This window comes from Pongo abelii, chromosome 11 (genome assembly GCF_028885655.2).
Source record: "Pongo abelii isolate AG06213 chromosome 11, NHGRI_mPonAbe1-v2.0_pri, whole genome shotgun sequence".
Lineage (NCBI taxonomy): Eukaryota > Metazoa > Chordata > Mammalia > Primates > Hominidae > Pongo > Pongo abelii.
Window position 1 is genome coordinate 62285389 of NC_071996.2, and position 20715 is coordinate 62306103.

Genomic DNA, 20715 nt, shown 5'->3' on the forward strand with positions numbered 1-20715 from the left:
GCGTGCCTGTAATCCCAGGTACTTGGGAGGCTGAGGCAGGAGAATCTCTGGAACCCGGGAGGCAGAGGTTGCAGTGAGCTGAGATGGTGCCACTGCACTCCAGCCTGGGTGACAGAGCAAGACTCCATCTCAAAAAAATAAATAAATAAATAAAATAATAAAATAAAATAAAAATTGGAGAAAATAGACAAATATCCTGTGCAGAGGAATTTCAAGTAATTTATATAGATACTCCCCTCATAGGAAGGTGGAGGATAACTTTCTACCCTATTAAGTGTGGCCTCAACGTAGTGACTTCCTTAGAAAGAAGACAGTATGGAAAGGACGAAAAGGGGTAACTTTGCAGCAGAGAACCTAACAAACACTACCTTGGGCCAGGTGGCCAGTGATAAGTCATATGAATAGTACATGCTGTCCATGTGAAGTGAGAATGCTCCCTCGCATCTTTGGTCTTCCCTCAAAAACTTATAACCCCAGTTTAATCATGAGAAAAACATACGCCAACCCAAACTGAGGGACGTTCTACCAAATACATGACCAGTGTTCCTCAAAACTGTCAAGGCCAGCAAAAATAAGAAGAGTCAGAAAACACCCAGCCAAGAGGAGCTTAAGGAGGCAGGAGAACTAAAGGTAAGGTGGGATCCTAGAAAGAAAAAGTATGTTAAATAAAAACTATGAAATTTGAATAATGTGTGGACTTTAGTTAATAATAATAATGGATCAATATTGGTTTATTAGTTGTGACAAATGTACCATACTAAAGTAATATGCCAACAGTAGGGGAAATTGATTGTAGGATAGATGGGAACGCTCTGTACTATCTTTGCAACTTCTCTGTAACTCTAAAGCTATCCTAAAATGAAAAGTTTATTAAAGATATAAAAAAAAATAAAGAAAGAAAGAAATTGGAAAACTTCTTGGCAGAAGGAAAACATAAAGGTGCAAGTATGAGGATGGGCATACACTGTGCCTGGGACAATGAAGAGACCAGCTTGATTGAGAAAAAGATGCTTTGCTGAGCAAGAATGGGGAAAAACAGGGAACTGGGAGAAGGCCTAGAAATTGGGGATAGAGACTAGTTTCTAAAATGTCTCAAAAGTTTACATGGACTCAAAGTAGGTTAGAATAAGGAATCCCTGGAGATTGCTGGCGGACACGGTCTTGGAAAGTGACTGCGGCACTGTAAGTGAGCCAACTAGCCAGCACTCCACCTTTACGGGCTCCCAGTGAGCAGGGAGCTCTGGGCACACTGGGAGTAATGACAGTTTTAGGGCACAGTGGTAATAATTAACAGTTTTTAAGCTGTGAAAAAATTAAAACTAACGTATATTTAAAAATAGCTTTATTTAAAGATTAAGCAAGGTGGAGAGACATTCACTTTGCATGGAATGTTAAAACTCGTCCCCCAAACACTTTCTTATTTATATAAACCCTATCCATTTTTCAAACCCCAACCAAGTTTCACCTCTTCTTGAAGTCTTTCCTTTTTTTTTTTGTTATTCCCCTTTCCAATGTATCAGTTTTGACTTCCCCACAATTTAAGCCTGTATCAATTAATCTAAGACTAATTTACATTAAACAATGATAAGGAATTTAATGCTGTCTCCACAACTACATTTTACTCCTTAGGGTCAAAACCTTGACAGCAGGGCCCATATCTTTTCCTTCCTCGATAACCTCTGTAACACCTCGCACAGGACTGAATACAGAGGAAGCATTCGATTGTATGATTCCCACTAGTGGAACTAATAGCCTTATATTCTTTCCCTGGAGTGAAAGAAAACTCTATATTACTATACTTACCCACTTCAATTTTACAAGCAAGAATGCTGTGCTGGTGAAAATAAAGTGTTTCTTCAGTAACTTTAAAGGTTTGAATATCCCAGAAGCCGTCAGTACTTAAACCAGCCAAAAACTTCTCATTTTTTATAGTTGGTCTTCCTGCTCTCCAATGTGTATATGACAGTGGGGTCTTATCAAACCACATAAGAGAATTATCTAGAGAAGAAACATTTTTTTCCTGTGCTTAGAGATTAAATCAAGACTTGAATTACACTTATACAGTTAAAATTTGAAACTTGACTAATTTTCTCTTTTCCCAACCTTCTAAAAGGTTGTATGATTATGTATAACCCTTTAAGATATTTTCTGATTATAACAGTAAATCATGCTCGTTTTTAATTTGAATATAAATACAAACTATAAATATTGACCTATAATTCCACCATCCTTCAGTAGTAACATTTCATTTTTGTCATCAAATATTCTTTTCTTGAAGTCGTTATATGAAAAAGACACTTGCACATGCATGTTTATAGCAGCACAATTCACAATAGCAAAAATATGGAACCAGCCCAAATTCCCATCAATCAACAAGTAAATAAAGAAAATGTGGCAATGTGGTATATATGTACCATGGAATACTACTCAGCCATGAAAAGGAATGAAATAATGGCATTCGCAGCAACCTGAATGGAAATGGAGATCATTATTCTAAGTGAAGTAACTCAGGAATGGAAAACCAAACATTGTGTGTTCTCACCAAGTGGGAGCTAAGCTATGAGGATGCAAAGGCATAAAAATGATACAATGGACTCTGGGGACTCGGGGGGAAGAGTGGGAGGGGGTGAGGGATAAAAGATTACACACTAGGTACAGTGTACACTGCTCGTGTGATGGGTGCACCAAAATCTCAGAAATCAACACTAAAGAACTTATCTATGTAACCAATCACCACCTGTTCTCCAAAAACCTATTGAAATAAAAAAATATTATTTTCTCTTACATATACGTTTAATTGCATGGAAATGAACATAACTATTTTATTTATTTAAAACATGATTGATAAGTTATAAAAGTCGCCACAGAAATCTCTTCTCTGGACATAAACTGTTCACAATTGTGCATACTTATGGTCAATTAATTTTTTTTTTTCTTTGAGACAGAGTCTCACTCTGTCACCCAGGCTGGAGGGCAGTGGCACAATCTCAGCTCACTGCAACCTCCACCTCCTGGGTTTAAGCAATTCTCTGCCTCAGCCTCCCGAGTAGCAGGGATTGCAGGTACCCACCACCACAGCTTGCTAACTTTTGTATATTTTAGTAGAGATGGGGTTTCACCCTCTTGGCCAGGCAGGTCTTGAACTCCTGACCTCATAATCCACCCACCTTGGCCTCCCAAATTGCTGCGATTATAGGCATGAGCCACCACGCCTGGCCGGTCAATTGATTTTTAAGAAGGATGCCAAGACAATTCAGTGTGGAAAGAATAGTGTTCTAAACTGGATATCCATATGTTAAAAAAAAAAAAAAAAAATGAAGTTGGACCCCTTTCTTTCGCCACACACAAAAATTAAAGTAGATCACAGACATAAATATAAGAGCTACAACTATAAAATCTTTAGAAGAAAACATGGAAGGCCAGGCATGGTGGCTCACCCCTGTAATCACAGCACTTTGGGAGGCTGAGGTGGGCAGATCACCTGAGGTCAGGAGTTCAAGACCAGCCTGACCAACATGGTAAAACCCCATCTCTACTAAAAATACAAAAATTAGCTGGGCGTGATGGCGGGTGTCTGTAATACCAGCTACTCAGGAGGCTGAGGCTGGAGAACTGCTTGAACCTAGGAGGCGGAGGTAGCAGTGAGCCCAGATCATGCCACTGTACCACTTCAGCTTTGGTGACAAGAATCAAAGTCTGTCTCAAAAAAAAAGAAAACATAGGAATAAGTCTTCATAACCTTAGGGTAAGCAAAGCCTTCTTACATATGCACAAATGACAAAAGAAAAACACTTTTGTGATGGATTGCTGGCAAGATGGCCAAATAGGAACAACTCCAGTCTGCAGCTCCAAGCAAGATCGACGCAGAAGGCAGGTGATTTCTGCATTTCCAACTGAGGTACCAGGTTCATCTCAATGGGACTGGTTGGACAGTGGGTGCAGCCCACAGAGGGCGAGCTGAAGCAGGGTGGGGCATCGCCTCACCTGTGAAGTGCAAGGGGTCGGGGAATTTTCTCCCCTATCCAAGGGAAGCCATGAGGGACTGAGCCTGAGGAACTCCGGCACAGATACCGCACTTGTCCCTGGGTCTTCGCAACCTGCAAATGAGGAGATTCCTCTGGTGCCTGCCCCACCAGGGCCCTGGGTTTCAAGCACAAAGCTGGGCAGCCATTTGGGCGGACACCAAACTAGCTGCAGGAGTTCTGTTTTCCCCATACCCAAGTGGTGCCTGGAATGCTGGTGAGACAGAACTGTTCACTCCCCTGGAAAGGGGTGCTGAAGCCAGGGAGCCAAGTGATCTGGCTAGGTGGGTCCCACCCCTATAGAGCCCAGGAAACTAAGATCCACTAGCTTGAAATTCTCGCTGCCAGCATAGCAGCAGTCTGAGATTGACCTGGGATGCTAGAGCTTGGTCGGGGGAGTGGCATCCGCCATTGCTGAGGCTCGAGTAGGTAGTTTTACGCTCCCAGTGTAAACAAACCTGCTGGGAAGTTTGAACTGGGTGGAGCCCACTGCAGCTCAGCAAGGCTGCTGTGGCCAGATGGCCCTATTTCTCCTCTCTGGGCAGGGCATCTCTGAAAAAAAAGGCAGCAGCCCCAGTCAGGGACTTATAGCAGACTTCAACATCCCTGCCTGATGGCTCTGAAGAGAGCAGCGGACCTCCCAGCACAGTGTTGGAGCTCTGCTATGGGTCAGACTGCCTCCTCAAGTGGGTCTATGACCCCCATGTATTCTGACTGGGAGATACCTCCCAGTAGGGACCAACAGACATTTTATACAGGAGAGCTCTGGCTGGCATCAGGCAGGTGCCCCTCTGGGAAGAAGCTTCCAGAGGAAAGAACAGGCAGCAATCTTTGCTGTTCTGCAGCCTCTGCTGGTGATACCTAGGCAGACAGAGTCGGGTGGACATCCAGCAAACTCCAGCAGACCAGCAGCAGAGGGGCCTGTTAGAAGGAAAACTAACAAACAGAAATGAATAGCACATCCACTCAAAGACCTCATCTGAAGGTCACCAACATCAAAGACCAAAGGTAGATAAATCCACAAAGATGGGGAGAAACCACTGCAAAAAGGCTGAAAACTCCAAAAACCAGGACACCTCTTCTCCTCCAAAGGATCACAACTCTTCACCAGCTAGCGAACAAAACTGGATGGAGAAAGAGTTTGATGAATTGACAGAAGTAGGCTTCAGAAGGTGGGTAATAACAAACTGCTCTGAGCTAAAGGAGCATGTTCTAATGCAATGCAAGGAAGCTAAGAACCTTGAAAAAAGGTTAGAGGAACTGCTAACTAGAATAACCAGTGTAGAGAAGAACATTAGTGACCTGATGGAGCTGAAAAACACAGCACGAGAACTTCGTGAAGCATACACAACTATCAATAGCTGAATTGATCAAGTGGAAGAAAGGATATCAGAGATTGAAGATCAGCTTAATGAAATAAAGAGAGAAGACAAGATTAAAGAAAAAAGAATAAAAAGGAATGAACAAAGCCTCCAAGAAATATGGGACTATGTGAAAAGACCAAATCTACGTTTGACTGGTGTAACTGAAAGTGATGAGGAGAATGGAACCAAGTTGGAAAACACACTTCAGGATATTATCTGGGAGAACTTCACCAACCTAGCAAGACAGGCCAACATTCAAATTCAGGAGATACAGAGAACAACCCAAAGATACTTCTTGAGAGGAGCAACCCCAAGACACATAATCATCAGATTTACCAAGGTTGAAATGAAGGAAAAAATGTTAAGGGCAGCCAGAGAAAAAGGTGAGGTTACCCACAAAGGGAAGCCCATCAGACTAACAGTAGATCTCCCTGCAGAAACCTTACAAGCTAGCAGAGAGTGGGGGCCAATATTCAACATTCCTAAAGAAAAGAATTTTCAACCCAGAATTTCATATCCAGCCAAACTAAGCTTCGTAAGCAAAGGAGAAATAAAATCCTTGACAGACAAGCAAGTGCTAAGAGATTTTGTCACCACCAAGCCTGCCTTAAAAGAGCTCCTGAAGGAAGCACTAAACATGGAAAGGAAAAACCGGTACCAGCCACTGCAAAACATACCAAACTGTAAAGAACATTGACACTATGAAGAAACTGCATCAACTAACAGGCAAAACAATCAGCTAGCATCATAACGACAGGATCAAATTCACATATAACAATATTAACCTTAAATATAAAGGGGCTAAATGCCCCCAATTAAAAGACACGACTGGCAAATTGGATAAAGAGTCAAGACACATCAGTGTGCTGTATTCAGGAGACCCATCTCATGTGCAAAGACACAAATAGGCTCAAAATAAAGGGATGGAGGAATATTTACCAAGCAAATGGAAAACAAAACAAAACAAAAAGCAGGAGTTGCAATCCTAATCTCTGATAAAACAGACTTTAAACCAACAAAGATCAAAAGAGACAAAGAAGGCCATTACATAATGGTAAAGGGATCAATGCAGCAGGAAGAGCTAACCATCCTAAATATATATGCACCCAATACAGGAGCACCCAGATTCACAAAGCAAGTTCATAGAGACCTACAAAGAGACTTAGGCTCCCACACAATAATAGTGGGAAACTTTAACACCTGACTGTCAATATTAGACAGATCAACGAGACAGAAAATTAACAAGGATATTCAGGACTTGAACTCAGCTGTGGACCAAGTGGACCTAATAGCCATCTACAGAACTCTCTAGCCCAAATCAATAGAATATACATTCTTCTCAGCACCTCATGGCACTTATTCTAAAATTGACCACATAATTGGAAGTAAAACACTCCTAAGCAAAAGCAAAATAACAGAAATCATAACAGTCTCTCATACCACAGTGCAATCAAATTAGAACTCAGGATTAAGAAACTCACTCAAAACCGCACAACTACATGGACACTGAACAACCTGCTCCTGAATGGCTACTGGGTAAGTAACGAAATGAAGGCAGAAATAAAGATATTCTTTGAAATCAATGAGAACAAAGACACAACATACCAGAATGTCTGGGACACATTCAAAGCAGTGTGTAGAGGGAAATTTATAGCACTAAATGCCCACAAGAGAAAGCAGGAAGGATCTAAAATTAACACTCTAACATCAAAGTTAAAAGAAGTAGAGAAGCAACAGCAAACAAATTCAAAAGCTAGCAGAAGACAAGAAATAACTAACATCAGAGCAGAACTGAAGGAGATAGAGACACAAAAAAACCTTCAAAAAATCAGTGAATCCAGGAGCCGGTTTTTTGAAAAGATCAACAAAATAGATAGACCACTAGCCAGACTAATAAAGAAGAAAAGAGAGAAGAATAAAATAGACACAATAAAAAATGATATAGGGGATACCACCACTGATCCCACAGAAATACAAACTACCATCAGAGAATACTATAAACACCTCTATGCAAATAAACTAGAAAATCTAGAAGAAATGGATAAATTCCTGGACACATACACCCTTCCAAGTCTAAACCAGGAAGAAGCTGAATCCCTGAATAAACCAATAACAAGTTCTGAAATTTAGGCAGTAATTAATAGCCTACCAACCGAAAAAAGTCCAGGACCAGACAGATTCACAGCCGAATACTACCAGAGGTACAAAGAGGAGCTGGTACCATTCCTTCTGAAACTATTCCAAACAATAGAAAAAGAGGGACTCCTCCTTAACTCATTTTATGAGGCCAGCATTATCCTGATACCAAAAACTGGCAGAAACACAACAAAAAAAGAAAAGAAAATTTCAGGCCAATATCTCTGATGAACATCGATGCAAAAATCCTCAAGAAAATACTGGCAAACCGAATCCAGCAGCACATCAAAAAGCTTATCCACCAGGATCAAGGCGGCTTCATACCTGGGATGCAAGGCTGGTTCAACATACGCAAATCAATAAACATAATCTATCACATAAACAGAACCAATGACAAAAATTACATGATTATCTCAATAGTTGCAGAAAAAGCCTTCGACAAAATTCAACACCGCTTCATGCTAAAAACTCTCAATAAGCTAGGTATTGATGGAACGTATCTCAAAATAATAAGAGCTATTCATGACAAACCCACAGTCAATATCATACTGAATGGGCAAAAACTGGAAGCATTCCCTTTGAAAACCGGCACAAGATAAGGATGCCCTCTCTCACTACTCCTATTCAACATACTATTGGAAGTTCTGGCCAGGGCAATCAGGCAGGAGAAAGAAATGAAGGGCATTCAAACAGGAAGAGAGGAAGTCAAATTGTCTCTGTTTGCAGATGACATGATTATATATTTAGAAAACCCCATCACCTCGGCCCAAAATCTCCTTAAGCTGATAAGGAACCTCAGCAAAGTCTCAAGATACAAAATCAATGTGCAAAAATCACAAGCATTCCTGTACACCAATAACAGACAAATAGAGAGCCAAATCATGAGTGAACTCCCATTCACAATTGCTACAAAGAGAATAAAATACCTAGGAATACAACTTACAAGGGATGTGAAGGACCTCTTCAAGGAGAACTACAAACCACTGCTCAAGGAAATAAAAGAGGACACAAACAAATGGAAAAACATGCCATGCTCATGGATAGGTAGAATCAATATCGTGAAAATGGCCATACTGCCCAAAGTAATTTATAGATTCAATGCTATCCCCATGAAGCTACCACAGACTTTCTTCACAGAATTGGAAAAAGCTACTTTAAACTTCATATGGAACCAAAAAAGAGCCTGCATAGCCAAGACAATCCTGGGCAAGAAGAACAAAGATGGACGCATCATGCTACCTGACTTCAAACTATACTACAAGGCTACAGTAACCAAAACATCATGGTACTGGTACCAAAACAGAGATATAGACCAATGGAACAGAACAGAGGCCTCAGAAATAACACCACACATCTACAACCATCTGATCTTTGAGAAATCTGACACAAACAAGCAATGGGTAAAATATTCCCTATTTAATAAATGGTGTTGGGAAAACTGGCTAGCCATATGCAGAAAACTGAAACTGGACCCCCCTTCCTTACACCCTTTATACAAAAATCAACTCAAGATGGATCAAAGACTTAAATGTAAGACCTATGACCATAAAAATCCTAGAAAAAAACCTGGGCAATACCATTCAGGACATAGGCATGGGCAAAGACTTCATGTCTAAAACACCAAAAGCAATGGCAACAAAAGCCAAAATTGACAAATGGGATCTAATTAAACTAAAGAGCTTCTGCACAGCAAAAGAAACTATCATCAGAGTGAACAGGCAACATACAAAATGGGAGAAAATTTTTGCAGTCTATCCATCTGACAAAGGGCTAATATCCAGAATCTACAAGGAACTTCAACAAATTTATAAGAAAAAACAAACAACCCCATCAAAAAGTGGGCAAAGGATATGAACAGACACTTCTCAAGAGAAGACATTTATGCAGTCAACAGACACATGAAAAAACGCTCATCATCGCTGGTCATTAGAGAAATGCAAATCAAAACCATAATGAGATACCATCTCATGCCAGTTAGAATGGAATCATTAAAAAGTCAGGAACAACAGGTGCTGGAGAGGATGTGGAGAAATAGGAATGCTTTTACACTGTTGGTGGGAGTGTACATTAGTTCAACCATTGTGGAAGACAGTATGGCGATTCCTTAAGGATCTAGAACTAGAAATACCATTTGACCCAGCAATCCCATTACCCAAAGGATTATAAATAATTCCACTATAAAGACGTATGCACACGTGTGTTTATTGTGGCACTATTCCAATAGCAAAGACTTGGAACCAACCCAAATGTCCATCAATGATAAACTGGATAAAGAAAATGTGGCACATATATACCATAGAATACTATGTAGCCATAAAAAAGAATGAGTTCATGTCCTTTGCAGGGACATGGATGAAGATAGAAACCATCAATCTCAGCAAATTAACACAGGAACAGAAAACCAAACACCGCATGTTCTCATTCGTAAGTGGGAGTTGAACAATGAGAATACATGGACACAGGGAGTGGAACATCACACACTGGGCCTGTCGGGTGGTAGGGGGCTAGGGGAGGGATAACATTAGGAGCAATACCTAACGTAGGTGATGGGTTGATGGGTGCAGCAAACCACCATGGCACGTGTATACTTATGTAACAAAACTGCACGTTCTACACATGTACCCCAGAACTTAAAGTACAATAAAAAAAAAGAAGAAAAAAAAAAGAAAAACATTTTTGTGGTATAAGTAAAGTCATGGGAGAAAATATTTGGAAATTATTTATCAGACAAAGGATTTATATCCATAATATATAAAGAATTCTTACACTTCAACAATAAAAAGACTCAATTTAAAACATGAGCAAAAAATCTGAATAGGGATTTCCCCAAAGATGATATACAAATATTCCATAAGCACATGAAAAGATGCTTAATATCATTAGCCATTAGGGAAATGAAATAAAAATCCTCGTGAGATATCATTTCACACTCACTTAGATGGCTATAATGAAAAACACACAAATGCTAGCATCGATACGGAGAAATCAGTACTCTCATACACCGGGAATGGAAAATGGTATAGCTGGTTTGGAAAACAACCTGGTAGTTCTTCAAAGGGTTAAATAAAAGATGCAGCAATTCCATTGCTAGGGGTTTACCCAAGAGAAATGGAAACATATGTCCATGCAAAAACTTGCACGTGAATGTTCAGAGAAGCATTATACATAATAACTAAAAATGGTTTAAAATTTAGGTTGTTCTACCTAAATGTCTATCAACTGATACATGGATAAATAAAATGTATTATATCCATAGAATGGAATTTTATTCAGTCATAAAAAGGAATAATGTACTGATATATGCTACAATATGGATAAACTTTAAAATCTTTATGCTTAATGGAAAAAGCCAGTCACACGCAAAAAGCACACATGGTATGATCTCATTTATGTAAAATGTCCAGAATTTTACATTCAGGCAATCTGTAGAGATAGAAAGTAGATCAGTGGTTGCTGAGAACTAGGAGACAGGGAGGGAATGCTAGTGGGTATTGTGTTTCTTTTTGGGGTAGTGATGGTTGCAACAAAGCTTTAAAAAAAGGTGCTAGGCCAATTACAATTATAAATTGGTATAAAGATTGATGCCATCACTACCTACACATACCCAATGTTGTCCTGGTTGTTTCTGGTTTTCACTGATTACCATCTCCCAAGGCAAGACCCCTAAACATCTGCCTGCAGCAATGACACATTAGAAGCACTGCACACACGATTTGTTCTTGTTTGCTGCTTTATATCATCTCATGCCTTCCAGTTCCTCTTCCCTTCTCCCAAACTTCAAAGTTATCAATTTTCTGACTAATATGATGTGCAATGGTAGATTTCTAAAGTTGTTTTAAGAAAAAGTCACTTATTTTACTCGGCTTAAGGTATCACTCAGTTGACATACTGTGGCTTCTCATAGTAATTTCTATTCATGGCCCTGCTATTGAAAAATCAAAAATGTTTAAAAAAACAAACTTCTTTGGGTAGGTGCCAAATACAATTAAATATTCTATAAGTATATCAACGTAACCTAAAACAGTGACTTACAGTGATTTCTATTCATGGCCCTGCTATTGAAAAGTCAAAACTGTTTTGAAAAACAGAATTCCTTGTATAGGGGCCAAAAAATTAAATATTTTATAAGTATATCAAAGTAACCCAAAACAGTAACATACAGATGTAAATTAAGTCAGTAAGAATGAGATTCAAATCAAATGTGCCATTTGCCTGAAATGTCTTTCTATATGTCCCTCATATGTCTGTATATTTTAATAGAAATTTTATTACTCAAACATTTTATGAAAGAAGGTAAAACAATAAGGGAGTCTTCTGATGTAAAAATGCTTTTTCAGAATATATAGTACATTTTCAGTTGTTTCTGATAACATAACTACAAAGTATATCAAAGGGTACAACTTCAATCTCTCTGTCTATGGCTCAATACAAGACCATTGTTTCTTCAGTCACTTTCAGGTGAAGCCTCAGAATTTTCCAGCTAGTTTCTCTCCATTTTAATTCAAGGGTAGTTAAGTGTCATCAGAGAAAAGGCTTGGGCCAACTAAGTCCTACTATAATGAACTTATCCTCACCTGGTAAACCAAGTCTTTATCTATTGCTTGATAGTTTAATTTTCATTAACCCTTCTGCCAACCATAAACATTTCAGGAAAACATTGGTAACCCCAAGAAACAGATGGGTTAGAGAGCAAAGGAGAAGCCTATTTTTAAAACAGGTAAATTTGAGTAATTTAGCTTCTTTTCCTTCTCTACCCCTAGTTATCATTGTCCTGTTCCCCTTATCAAACCCTCTTTAGAGTAAATGTATGCTTTTGATGCTCTATGGCCGTGGAAAGGTTTTCCTAATTCCAAAATGTCTATGATTTTCAGGACATTTCTGAGCATCTTTCTAAATTGGTCTTGTTTCCTCTATATTAGACTCTGTTTTAAAAAAATTCGTATCAGTCATATTTTGGATTTGTAGTATTTAGTCCAAATTCGAGCTCACTGTCAGACCATGTGTCTCATTTTTCTATTCTTTTTTTTTTGAGACAGAGTCTTGAGTCTCGCTCTGTTGCCCTGGCTGGAGTGCAGTGGCACGATCTTGGCTCACCGCAACCTCTGCCTCCCAGGTTCGAGTGATTCTCCTAGCTTCCCAAGTAGCTAGGCACACGTCACCACGCCTGGCTAATTTTTGCATTTTTAGTAGAGACGGGGTTTCACCATGTTGGCCAGGCTGGTCTCGAACTCCTGACCTCTGGTGATCCACCCGCCTCGGTCTCCCAAAGTGCTGGGATTACAGGCATGGGGCACCACACCTGGCCATGTGTCTCATTTTTCTAATGCTTGTCATATGTGGGCCAACATAAACTAAGCCAGGGTTATAAACCCACAAGTGCAACACTAATGGAAGACTGATTCTGTTCTCGCTCATCTCACATAGTTATTGGAAACATAAAGTAAGTATTGAAGATTTATATGGGATGGTGATCATTTTTAGTTAGTCTTGAGTTGCTAGATAAAAGAGTGAAAAAAGAAAATTGATATGGTTTGGCTCTGTGTCCTCATCCAAATCTCATGTTGAATTATGATCTTCAGTCTTGGAGGAGGGGCCTGGTGGGAGGTGATTTTCCCCCTTGTGATAGTGAGTGAGTTCTCATGAGATCTGGTTGTTCAAAAGTGTGTAGCACCTCCTCCTTCACTCTCTCTCCTGCTCCACCATAGTAAAACCTGCTTGTTTCCCATTCGCCTCTGACATGATTGTAAGTTTCCTGAGGCCATGCTTTCTGTAAAGCCTGTGGAACCGTGACTCAATTAAAGCTCTTTTCTTCATAAATTACCCAGGTTCGGGTAGTTCTTTTTAGCAGTGTGGGAACAAACTAATTCAGAAAATTATTTTCCGCCATTTAACTTTAAACTCGATGATAAAGGCAGAGAAGAGACACAAAAACTGTCTTGATATTTATGTAAGTCATGTTAAGTACATAATTATACTTTCACGTATTGATAGACATGTACTTTGAAGAACTATGGCTTGATAATTATGTTATAATGAAGTACAAAAACAAATAGAGAAAATTGGCAGATTTACAACTTACTTCCATAAGTTATTCCTAACATGACCCATGAAGCCATATAATTGAAGTACAGCAGTTGCTCAAGAACAAAGTTATTCTCCTTTTCATCTCGAATACTCAGAATATGTGATTTTGGATCTGTTGAATAAAAAATAATCAATAATTTTAACAATTACTTATCTAGAACACTTTTATTTTATAAGATTAAAACATTTTAGTTCTCAGTTTAATATACTTCAAAATGTAAACAATATTGGACAATTAGAAAGATACATAAAATAAAATTATCCCATTGTACTAAAATTAATAGGTTAAGGAGTTTTCAAATGTTTTGATGTTAAATTTGGTCTTATGGTATAATAGAAAACTAGTAGCTGAGTAGAGGATTTAAAACATTGATTCACTTCACTTTCCCCTATTTAAAGGTAATTTTCAGTTGGCATAAATCCACCCATAGTAATGATATACTGTCAAAGATTATGCTATAATAATTAGAACCTCTTAGATGAACTATAACAGGGGTTCCCAACCCCCGGGCCACACACTGGTACTGTTAGGAACCAGGCCTGTTAGGAACCGGGCCATACAGCAGGAGGTGAGCAGCAGGCAAGCGAGCATCACCGCTTGAGCTCTGCCTCCTGTTAGAGCACTGTGGCATTAGATTGACAGAGGAGCACAAACCCTCTTGTGAACTACGCATGCGAGGGATATAGCTTGCATACTCCTTATGAGAATCTAACTAAGGCCTGATGATCGGAGGTGGAACAGTTTCATCCTGAAACCATCCACCCCTCCCTGTCAGTGCCAAAAAGGTTGGGGACTGCTGGACTATACGACAGATCTTCCTTTTCCTTAGTTTTCAGTATGAGGGTTAAAAAGGCTTAATATTTCCCAAAGGGTGTTCCTCACAAAATTAACAAGGAAGTTCCAGAAAAGATCTACATGGATTTTTTAAAAAGTTTGCAAACATTGGTTTAAACAAAGTTAAACTAGTTTATGCCAGTATTTCTTAAGGTATATGTTAATGTACATTTGTTAATGTCCAACAGGAAGCTATGGTGTCTAGTGTTTCTCAACCTTTTTCTTTTTTGTTGGTTATTTTTTTCAAACTTATTCTAAGGATTTTTTGCAGAACATCTCTCAAGACTGATGTTATACAGAGCATGCTTTGGGAAATACTGGTTTGATATTTTCTATAGCAACTTTCACTAAGTTCATTGTTCCATTGGTTCCAACAGTTCCATCATTTGGAAGTCACAAATCCTTAGTGGATCTCATAGGAATTATCTGAAGACTCTTGAGAGCTGAAAATGTGAAATGTGCACTTCTTTAAGCTTAGCTGCTGCTTTGTGGTGTATCTAAGCTTTTGACTGCTCCAACTAACTTATTTTCACTTTCCCATAGCCTAGCTTGATTTAATGCCCAGTTCTCTGCTCTCTTGTGTGTCATTTCTTTCCCCCTTCCTTTTTTTTTTTTGGAGATAGGGTCACCTGTCATCCAGGCTGGAGTGCAGGTGGTGCAATCACAGCTCACTGCACCTTCAACCTCTTGGGTTCAAAGATCCTCCCTCCTTATCCTCCCAAGTAGCTAGAATTACAGGCATGTGCCACCATGCTTTTAATTTTTTGCAGAGAGAAAGTCTCACTCTGTTGCCCAGGCTGGTCTTGAATGCTTGGCATCAAACAATCCTCCCACTTCAGCCTTCCAAAGAACTAGGATTACAGGCATGAGCCAATGTGCCTAGCCCATTTCTTTTCCTTTTAAAGGAGAAACCGCCTTCCTTACAAACATAGACTAATTCTTGAATGGATGAGTAAAGAAAGGAGTTATGCCTATACTTTCCATTTTCACTAACACAAATTTTAATACTTTGTCACTGATAATGTAGATATTAGGAGATGAATATTTTTGACATCTAGTTACTAGTGCTAATTAGAAATATTTATAACACAGGAAATATTTTTTTAATTAGCAAAATACAATAAGTAATGACAGTATAATATACTTGATATGGTTTGGCTGTTTCCCCATCCAAATCCCATATTGAACTGTAGCTCCCATAATCCCCACGTGTCATGGGAGGGACCTGGTGGGAGGTAATTGAATCACGAGATTGGGTTTTTCCCATGCTGTTCTCGTGATAGTAAGTCTTATGAGATCTGATGGTTTTACAAAGGGCAGTTTCCCTGCACATGCTCTCTTGCCTGCTGCCATGTAAACATGTCTTTTCTTCTCCTTTGCCTTCTGCCATGATTGTGAGGCCTCCCCAGCCATGTGGAACTGTGAGGCCATTAAACCTCTTTTTCTTTATAAATTACCTAGTCTCGGGTATGTCCTTATAGCAACGTGAGAATGGACTAATATAGTACTTACTCAGTTTCTGGCATTTAGAATGAACTTCTTCCTGTGTTGTTGCCATATGCCTATTCTTTGTTATTATGAAATTGTAGCAACAGTTCTGAAATGGTATCCACGGAGTATTTAGAACAGGAGATGGACATTTAACACTGTCAACTGGTTTGACCTCTTTTTCAGTCTCATCTAGAAAAAGAGTTAATGGTAAGAATTCTAATTTGAGATATAAATGTTAAATCTTGTTTGCAGTCATTAGGCTTGATTTGTAGGAAATATTCAGGAAGCCGAGAAGTAATATCCTGGTGAAGCCTGTCTCTGTTTATACTCAGATATAGCACACAAAAAGCCAGCTTTCTATAGGAAGGAAATTACTCGACACAATTTTCTTACCCCTGCTGTGGCGTGGAAGAATGTAAAAAATGAGGTGCTATTAGGTTAAATGCAGTTTCTGTCTTCCTGCATTACCAAATGTCAAGTACAAGGGACCACCCCTAGAGATGCTGTACAAACATATTCATTATTAAAAGTCACCTAACTACAACTCTGAGAATTCATTTTCAAGTTTCTGTCTACCGATACTATTAATTTTAAAGGAACTTTTAAATGTAACATTGATGTTCTAAATAAGTTATTGCTTTAACCAAGTCAAACAAAAATAATATTTAAAATCTGACATCTACAGTATCTGATTATGATCTTTTTCCACTTTATGAAAAGGCCATACATTCACAAAGATACAAATATAAACATATTCCACTCAAATACATTAAACTGATTTAATATGTGGCAAAGATCACTCAGTATCTCTCCTGGATCACAATAAGTCCCTTTGTCCATGAAGCAGTGTCTTCTTTCTACCACAAACCCACAAATGTGACCTTGACAGTTGTAAAAACACTTTCCTCTGACTGGGCTAGAGACTGCACACCTGACTCAGGCTAAGTTCATGAGATTTTCTCTAAGGATTTACAAAGTGAAATTTAGAAATTGTCAACTCATCTCCAGTTATAGGTTCAGCTCTATCCCCGTTTTGGGGATCCTAAATTTCCCCTTGTCTTAAGCTAGCTTGAGGTGGTTGCTGTGAATCTTAAGACTCATAAAAGTCCTGTTAGTTGTGATATTATGAATCACAAAAGAATTCTCACAAATGTAAGCTTTCTACAACTATAAATATATGCAGAAAGAGGTAGAGTAACAATGGGACTTTAAAGTGTTAATCCCCATTGTCAGCTGACATAAAAATAAAACATGCCTAAAATAACCCATTAATAATAATATATTTAATATATAATTCTACTTGAATACAAATTTTCCCAACAAATGTTGCTATAAAAAGACATGACTATAATTTCTTCACAATTCCAAAACCAGATTTTATAAAACCACTCCTCAGAAATTCTACCACTTATGAGACTGTTAATAATTTAAGAATTAAAAGATCTGAAATTCACATACTTCCTGAATAGTAGCAAATAGCACCTGGTTGATTGTCATTGCAATCAACTGTTTTCCAGAATCCATCAATGTCTAATACTACACAGTCTTCAAGTTGCCCATTAGTTTCAGCCCAGCGACTAAAATGAAGACGTTTCCCATCTGACCAACCAAAGTTGAGTTCATCCTGTAAGGAGTAGAAATACATTTCAAGTGGCAATATTGATGTTATCCCTTTGTATTATTTTGATTCCCATGGTCAATCTAATGATTTTTAATTTTTTTATATTTAATACACATTTACATACCATTTACTACATAACAAGCATTGTTCTAAATGCTTTATAAATATTGGCTTACTTAATCCTTGTAACAACCATATAGGAGAGGTACTATTATTATCTCCATTTTAAAGACGAGGAAACTAAAGGTATGCAACTTGTGCAAAGTCCCACAGAATACAAACCACAGTGCTGGGCCTCTCTGCCAGGCTGTCGATCCCTAGAGTCTATGTCCTAACCATTATGCTACGCTGCCTCACACATAATTGGATCCACTGGTTATCAGAAATCAGAAAGCTAAAATGGGGTGAGGATCACTATAGGTACTGATTAGATCAGAGACAAGCTGGCGTAGTGGAAAGAATATGGGCTACGGAGCTAAACCTACATGGTTTTGAATCCTGATTCAGTCACTTACTAGCTTTCGTGTGCCACCTCTCCAAATTTCCATCCCCCATCAAGTTAAGTGTGACACTTAACTTCATGGGGCTGGAATTAATGGGATAACATGTGTAAAGCCCACAACCCAGCAGCTAGCTGGCACACAGAGAGCTGGTGGTTCCCTTCCTCTGAACTCCTCAGGCGCTGTGGCTCTCACATCGCTGTTTTCACACTTGTCGTTGGGGAGAGAAGCTTCTTCATTCACTAGATTCTGTTGTGTGCTAGAGGTCTGTGAACGTCTGCCTTTACACCCTGCCAAGGTCCTGACCACCCATCTAGGTACAGGAGATGGACTGTGGGGTACAGGCCTGTCTGAGCTTCCCCATGGTGCTGCCAGAGACCTTACATACCCACTGGTGGGCCTGGTGCTGGCCTAACAGACCCACTGAACTAAGCTTTCCTGAGTCCCAAGACAATCTACATCACTAGTTTATTTGAAATATTGAATGAAGCCACACAGTCTCCTTAGTAAACCATAAACAGCAACACAGTCAAGCCTCAACACCACTCGCTGCTTCATTCTGAAATGTTCATGACCAGAGTTCCAGCTGTAATCCTAGCCCCTAACCTAACCCAGTTAGGGCCTAAGCCACTGTGGACTCCAGTGTGGCCCTTCGGCCGCGCGACTTTGCCTGCACTCATTCAGACTGCCCTGCATTTCTTCCCCTTTGCTGCACTCACCACCTAACCCTGTCCCTGATCCTTTGGAATTTCCATTCCATCTAAATGAATCATCCCACACATTTTATCTTTTTACTGAACACAAAATATTAAGACTATAAATATCTTTTCACTAAATTCTTGATCTTAATTGATCTTAATTTAACTCTGGCTTTTCCAGGGAATGCTCACACATTGTTGGTGGGATTATAAATTAGTTCAGCCCCTGTGGAAAGTAGTTTGGAGATTTCCCAAAGAACAAAAATAGAATTACCATTCAACCCAGCAATCCCATTACTGGGTATATACCCAGAAGAAAACAAATCATTCTACCAAAATATACTTGCGCTCATATGTTTATTGTAGCACTATTCACAACAGCAAAGACAGGGAATCAATCTAGATGTCCATCAGCAGTGGATTGGATCAAGAAAATGTAGCACATATACACGATGGCATACTGTGCAGCCATGAAAAAGAACAAAATCATCTCCTTTACAGCAACATGGATGTAGCTGGAGGACATTATCCTAAGTAAATTAATGCAGGAACAGAAAACTAAATACCACATGTTCTCACTTATATAAATGGGAGCTAAATATTGGGTACACATGGACGTAAAGATGGGAATGATAGTGTCTGGGTACTCCAAAAGTGGGGAGGGAGTGGAGCAAGGGTTGAAAAACTACCTATTGGGTACTGTGTTCACTATTTGGGTGACAGGTTCAACTGAAGCCCAAGCCTCAGCATCCCACAGTGTCTGTATTGTAACAATCCTGCACATGTACCCCCTGAATCTTAAATAAATACATAAATCTGGCTTTTCCAAGGGAATAATTTCCTTTCAGCACCCACAGGGGAAGGCTATTTGATATTCTATTCTCAGATACCACAGGACTATGAGAAAGGAGTAGTGGATACTTTTTATCTCCTTTTATTTCCTTTGAGGATTATTCCCCTTGTATCACTGCAAACTCCCCATGACATTCACTGAGGACTTGGTCGCCTTGCTCCTCCCTGACATTCACTAAGATGTCCCAATTCTTGCTGTCCTCCCGGTCCTATCATTAACTTGGGATGCCTGTGTTCATGTTTCCAAGCCTTCTTGACTTCCTTTAATTCTATATATTTTTATTTCTTCAAGCTGGGTACTTGAGTGACCCACTGCATGGCCACACTCTGCACTTTACAGAACCCAGAGCTGCCTCTCCTCAGACACTGTAAAGGCCAACAGCATTTCCTGCATGAATTTATAGAAAAATAACTGCTCTCCCTCTCTCCAGCTGCTTGCGTCCTCCCTGGCCTTCCACACAGTGTCTTCTACTTAAGTAAAGTCTTATATTGTTACTACTCTGTTTAAAATCTTTCAATATCTTCTCATTGCTTTCAATGTAAAGTATTTATTAACATCCTGTCATTTTCAAAGAATTAAGGCAGCTATTAGGATATACAGTTAAACAGCTACACAGAATATGTTAAAATTAAGGGTGAAAGGGAAAAGAGAACCACAGGTAAAGGTTGAAATCATTAAGTGAGGAGGGGAGTTACAAAATAGTCTGACTCCAACTGTCTAAAAAATAAATAGGTACACGTAGAAAAATAACTTGAAAGATCCATACCAAAATATTGAATCATGTTTATTTTTAGGTACTGGCATTACAGGTGACTTTAATTTTGTTCTTTTAATTTACTGACAAATTTTCTACATTGCAATATTGTTTTTGTCTCAAAAGATTTAGGGTGACTGAAACTAGGAAATATAATCACTTATTGCTTCCTCACAACAGACACAACAAAGCATCTCACAGAATTTCCAACGCTGAAGATAAAGCAAGTAAATCCAATGCTATAAAACAATTGAGACTGTGAGGACTGAGTAAGCAGCTTCCCGATCTCCTGGCTTGATCTGGGTTAATTTAATTTAATTTAATTAATTAATTTATTTATTTAGAGATGGAGTCTCA

The 20715-nt window shown here is 39.1% G+C and overlaps 1 protein-coding gene across 1 annotated transcript in view; it reads right to left on the reverse strand.

Moving 5' to 3' along the window:
- Positions 1-20715, reverse strand: part of LY75 (lymphocyte antigen 75) — a 105841-nt gene that overhangs the window by 14677 nt on the left and 70449 nt on the right. Inside the window, exons 26-29 of the mRNA XM_002812515.6 lie at positions 17391-17556; positions 15954-16121; positions 13602-13718; positions 1804-1998 (exon numbers count right to left, since the gene is read on the reverse strand). Coding sequence (XP_002812561.4) covers positions 1804-1998; positions 13602-13718; positions 15954-16121; positions 17391-17556 — 646 coding nt within the window. The remainder of the gene's footprint in view (positions 1-1803; positions 1999-13601; positions 13719-15953; positions 16122-17390; positions 17557-20715) is intronic.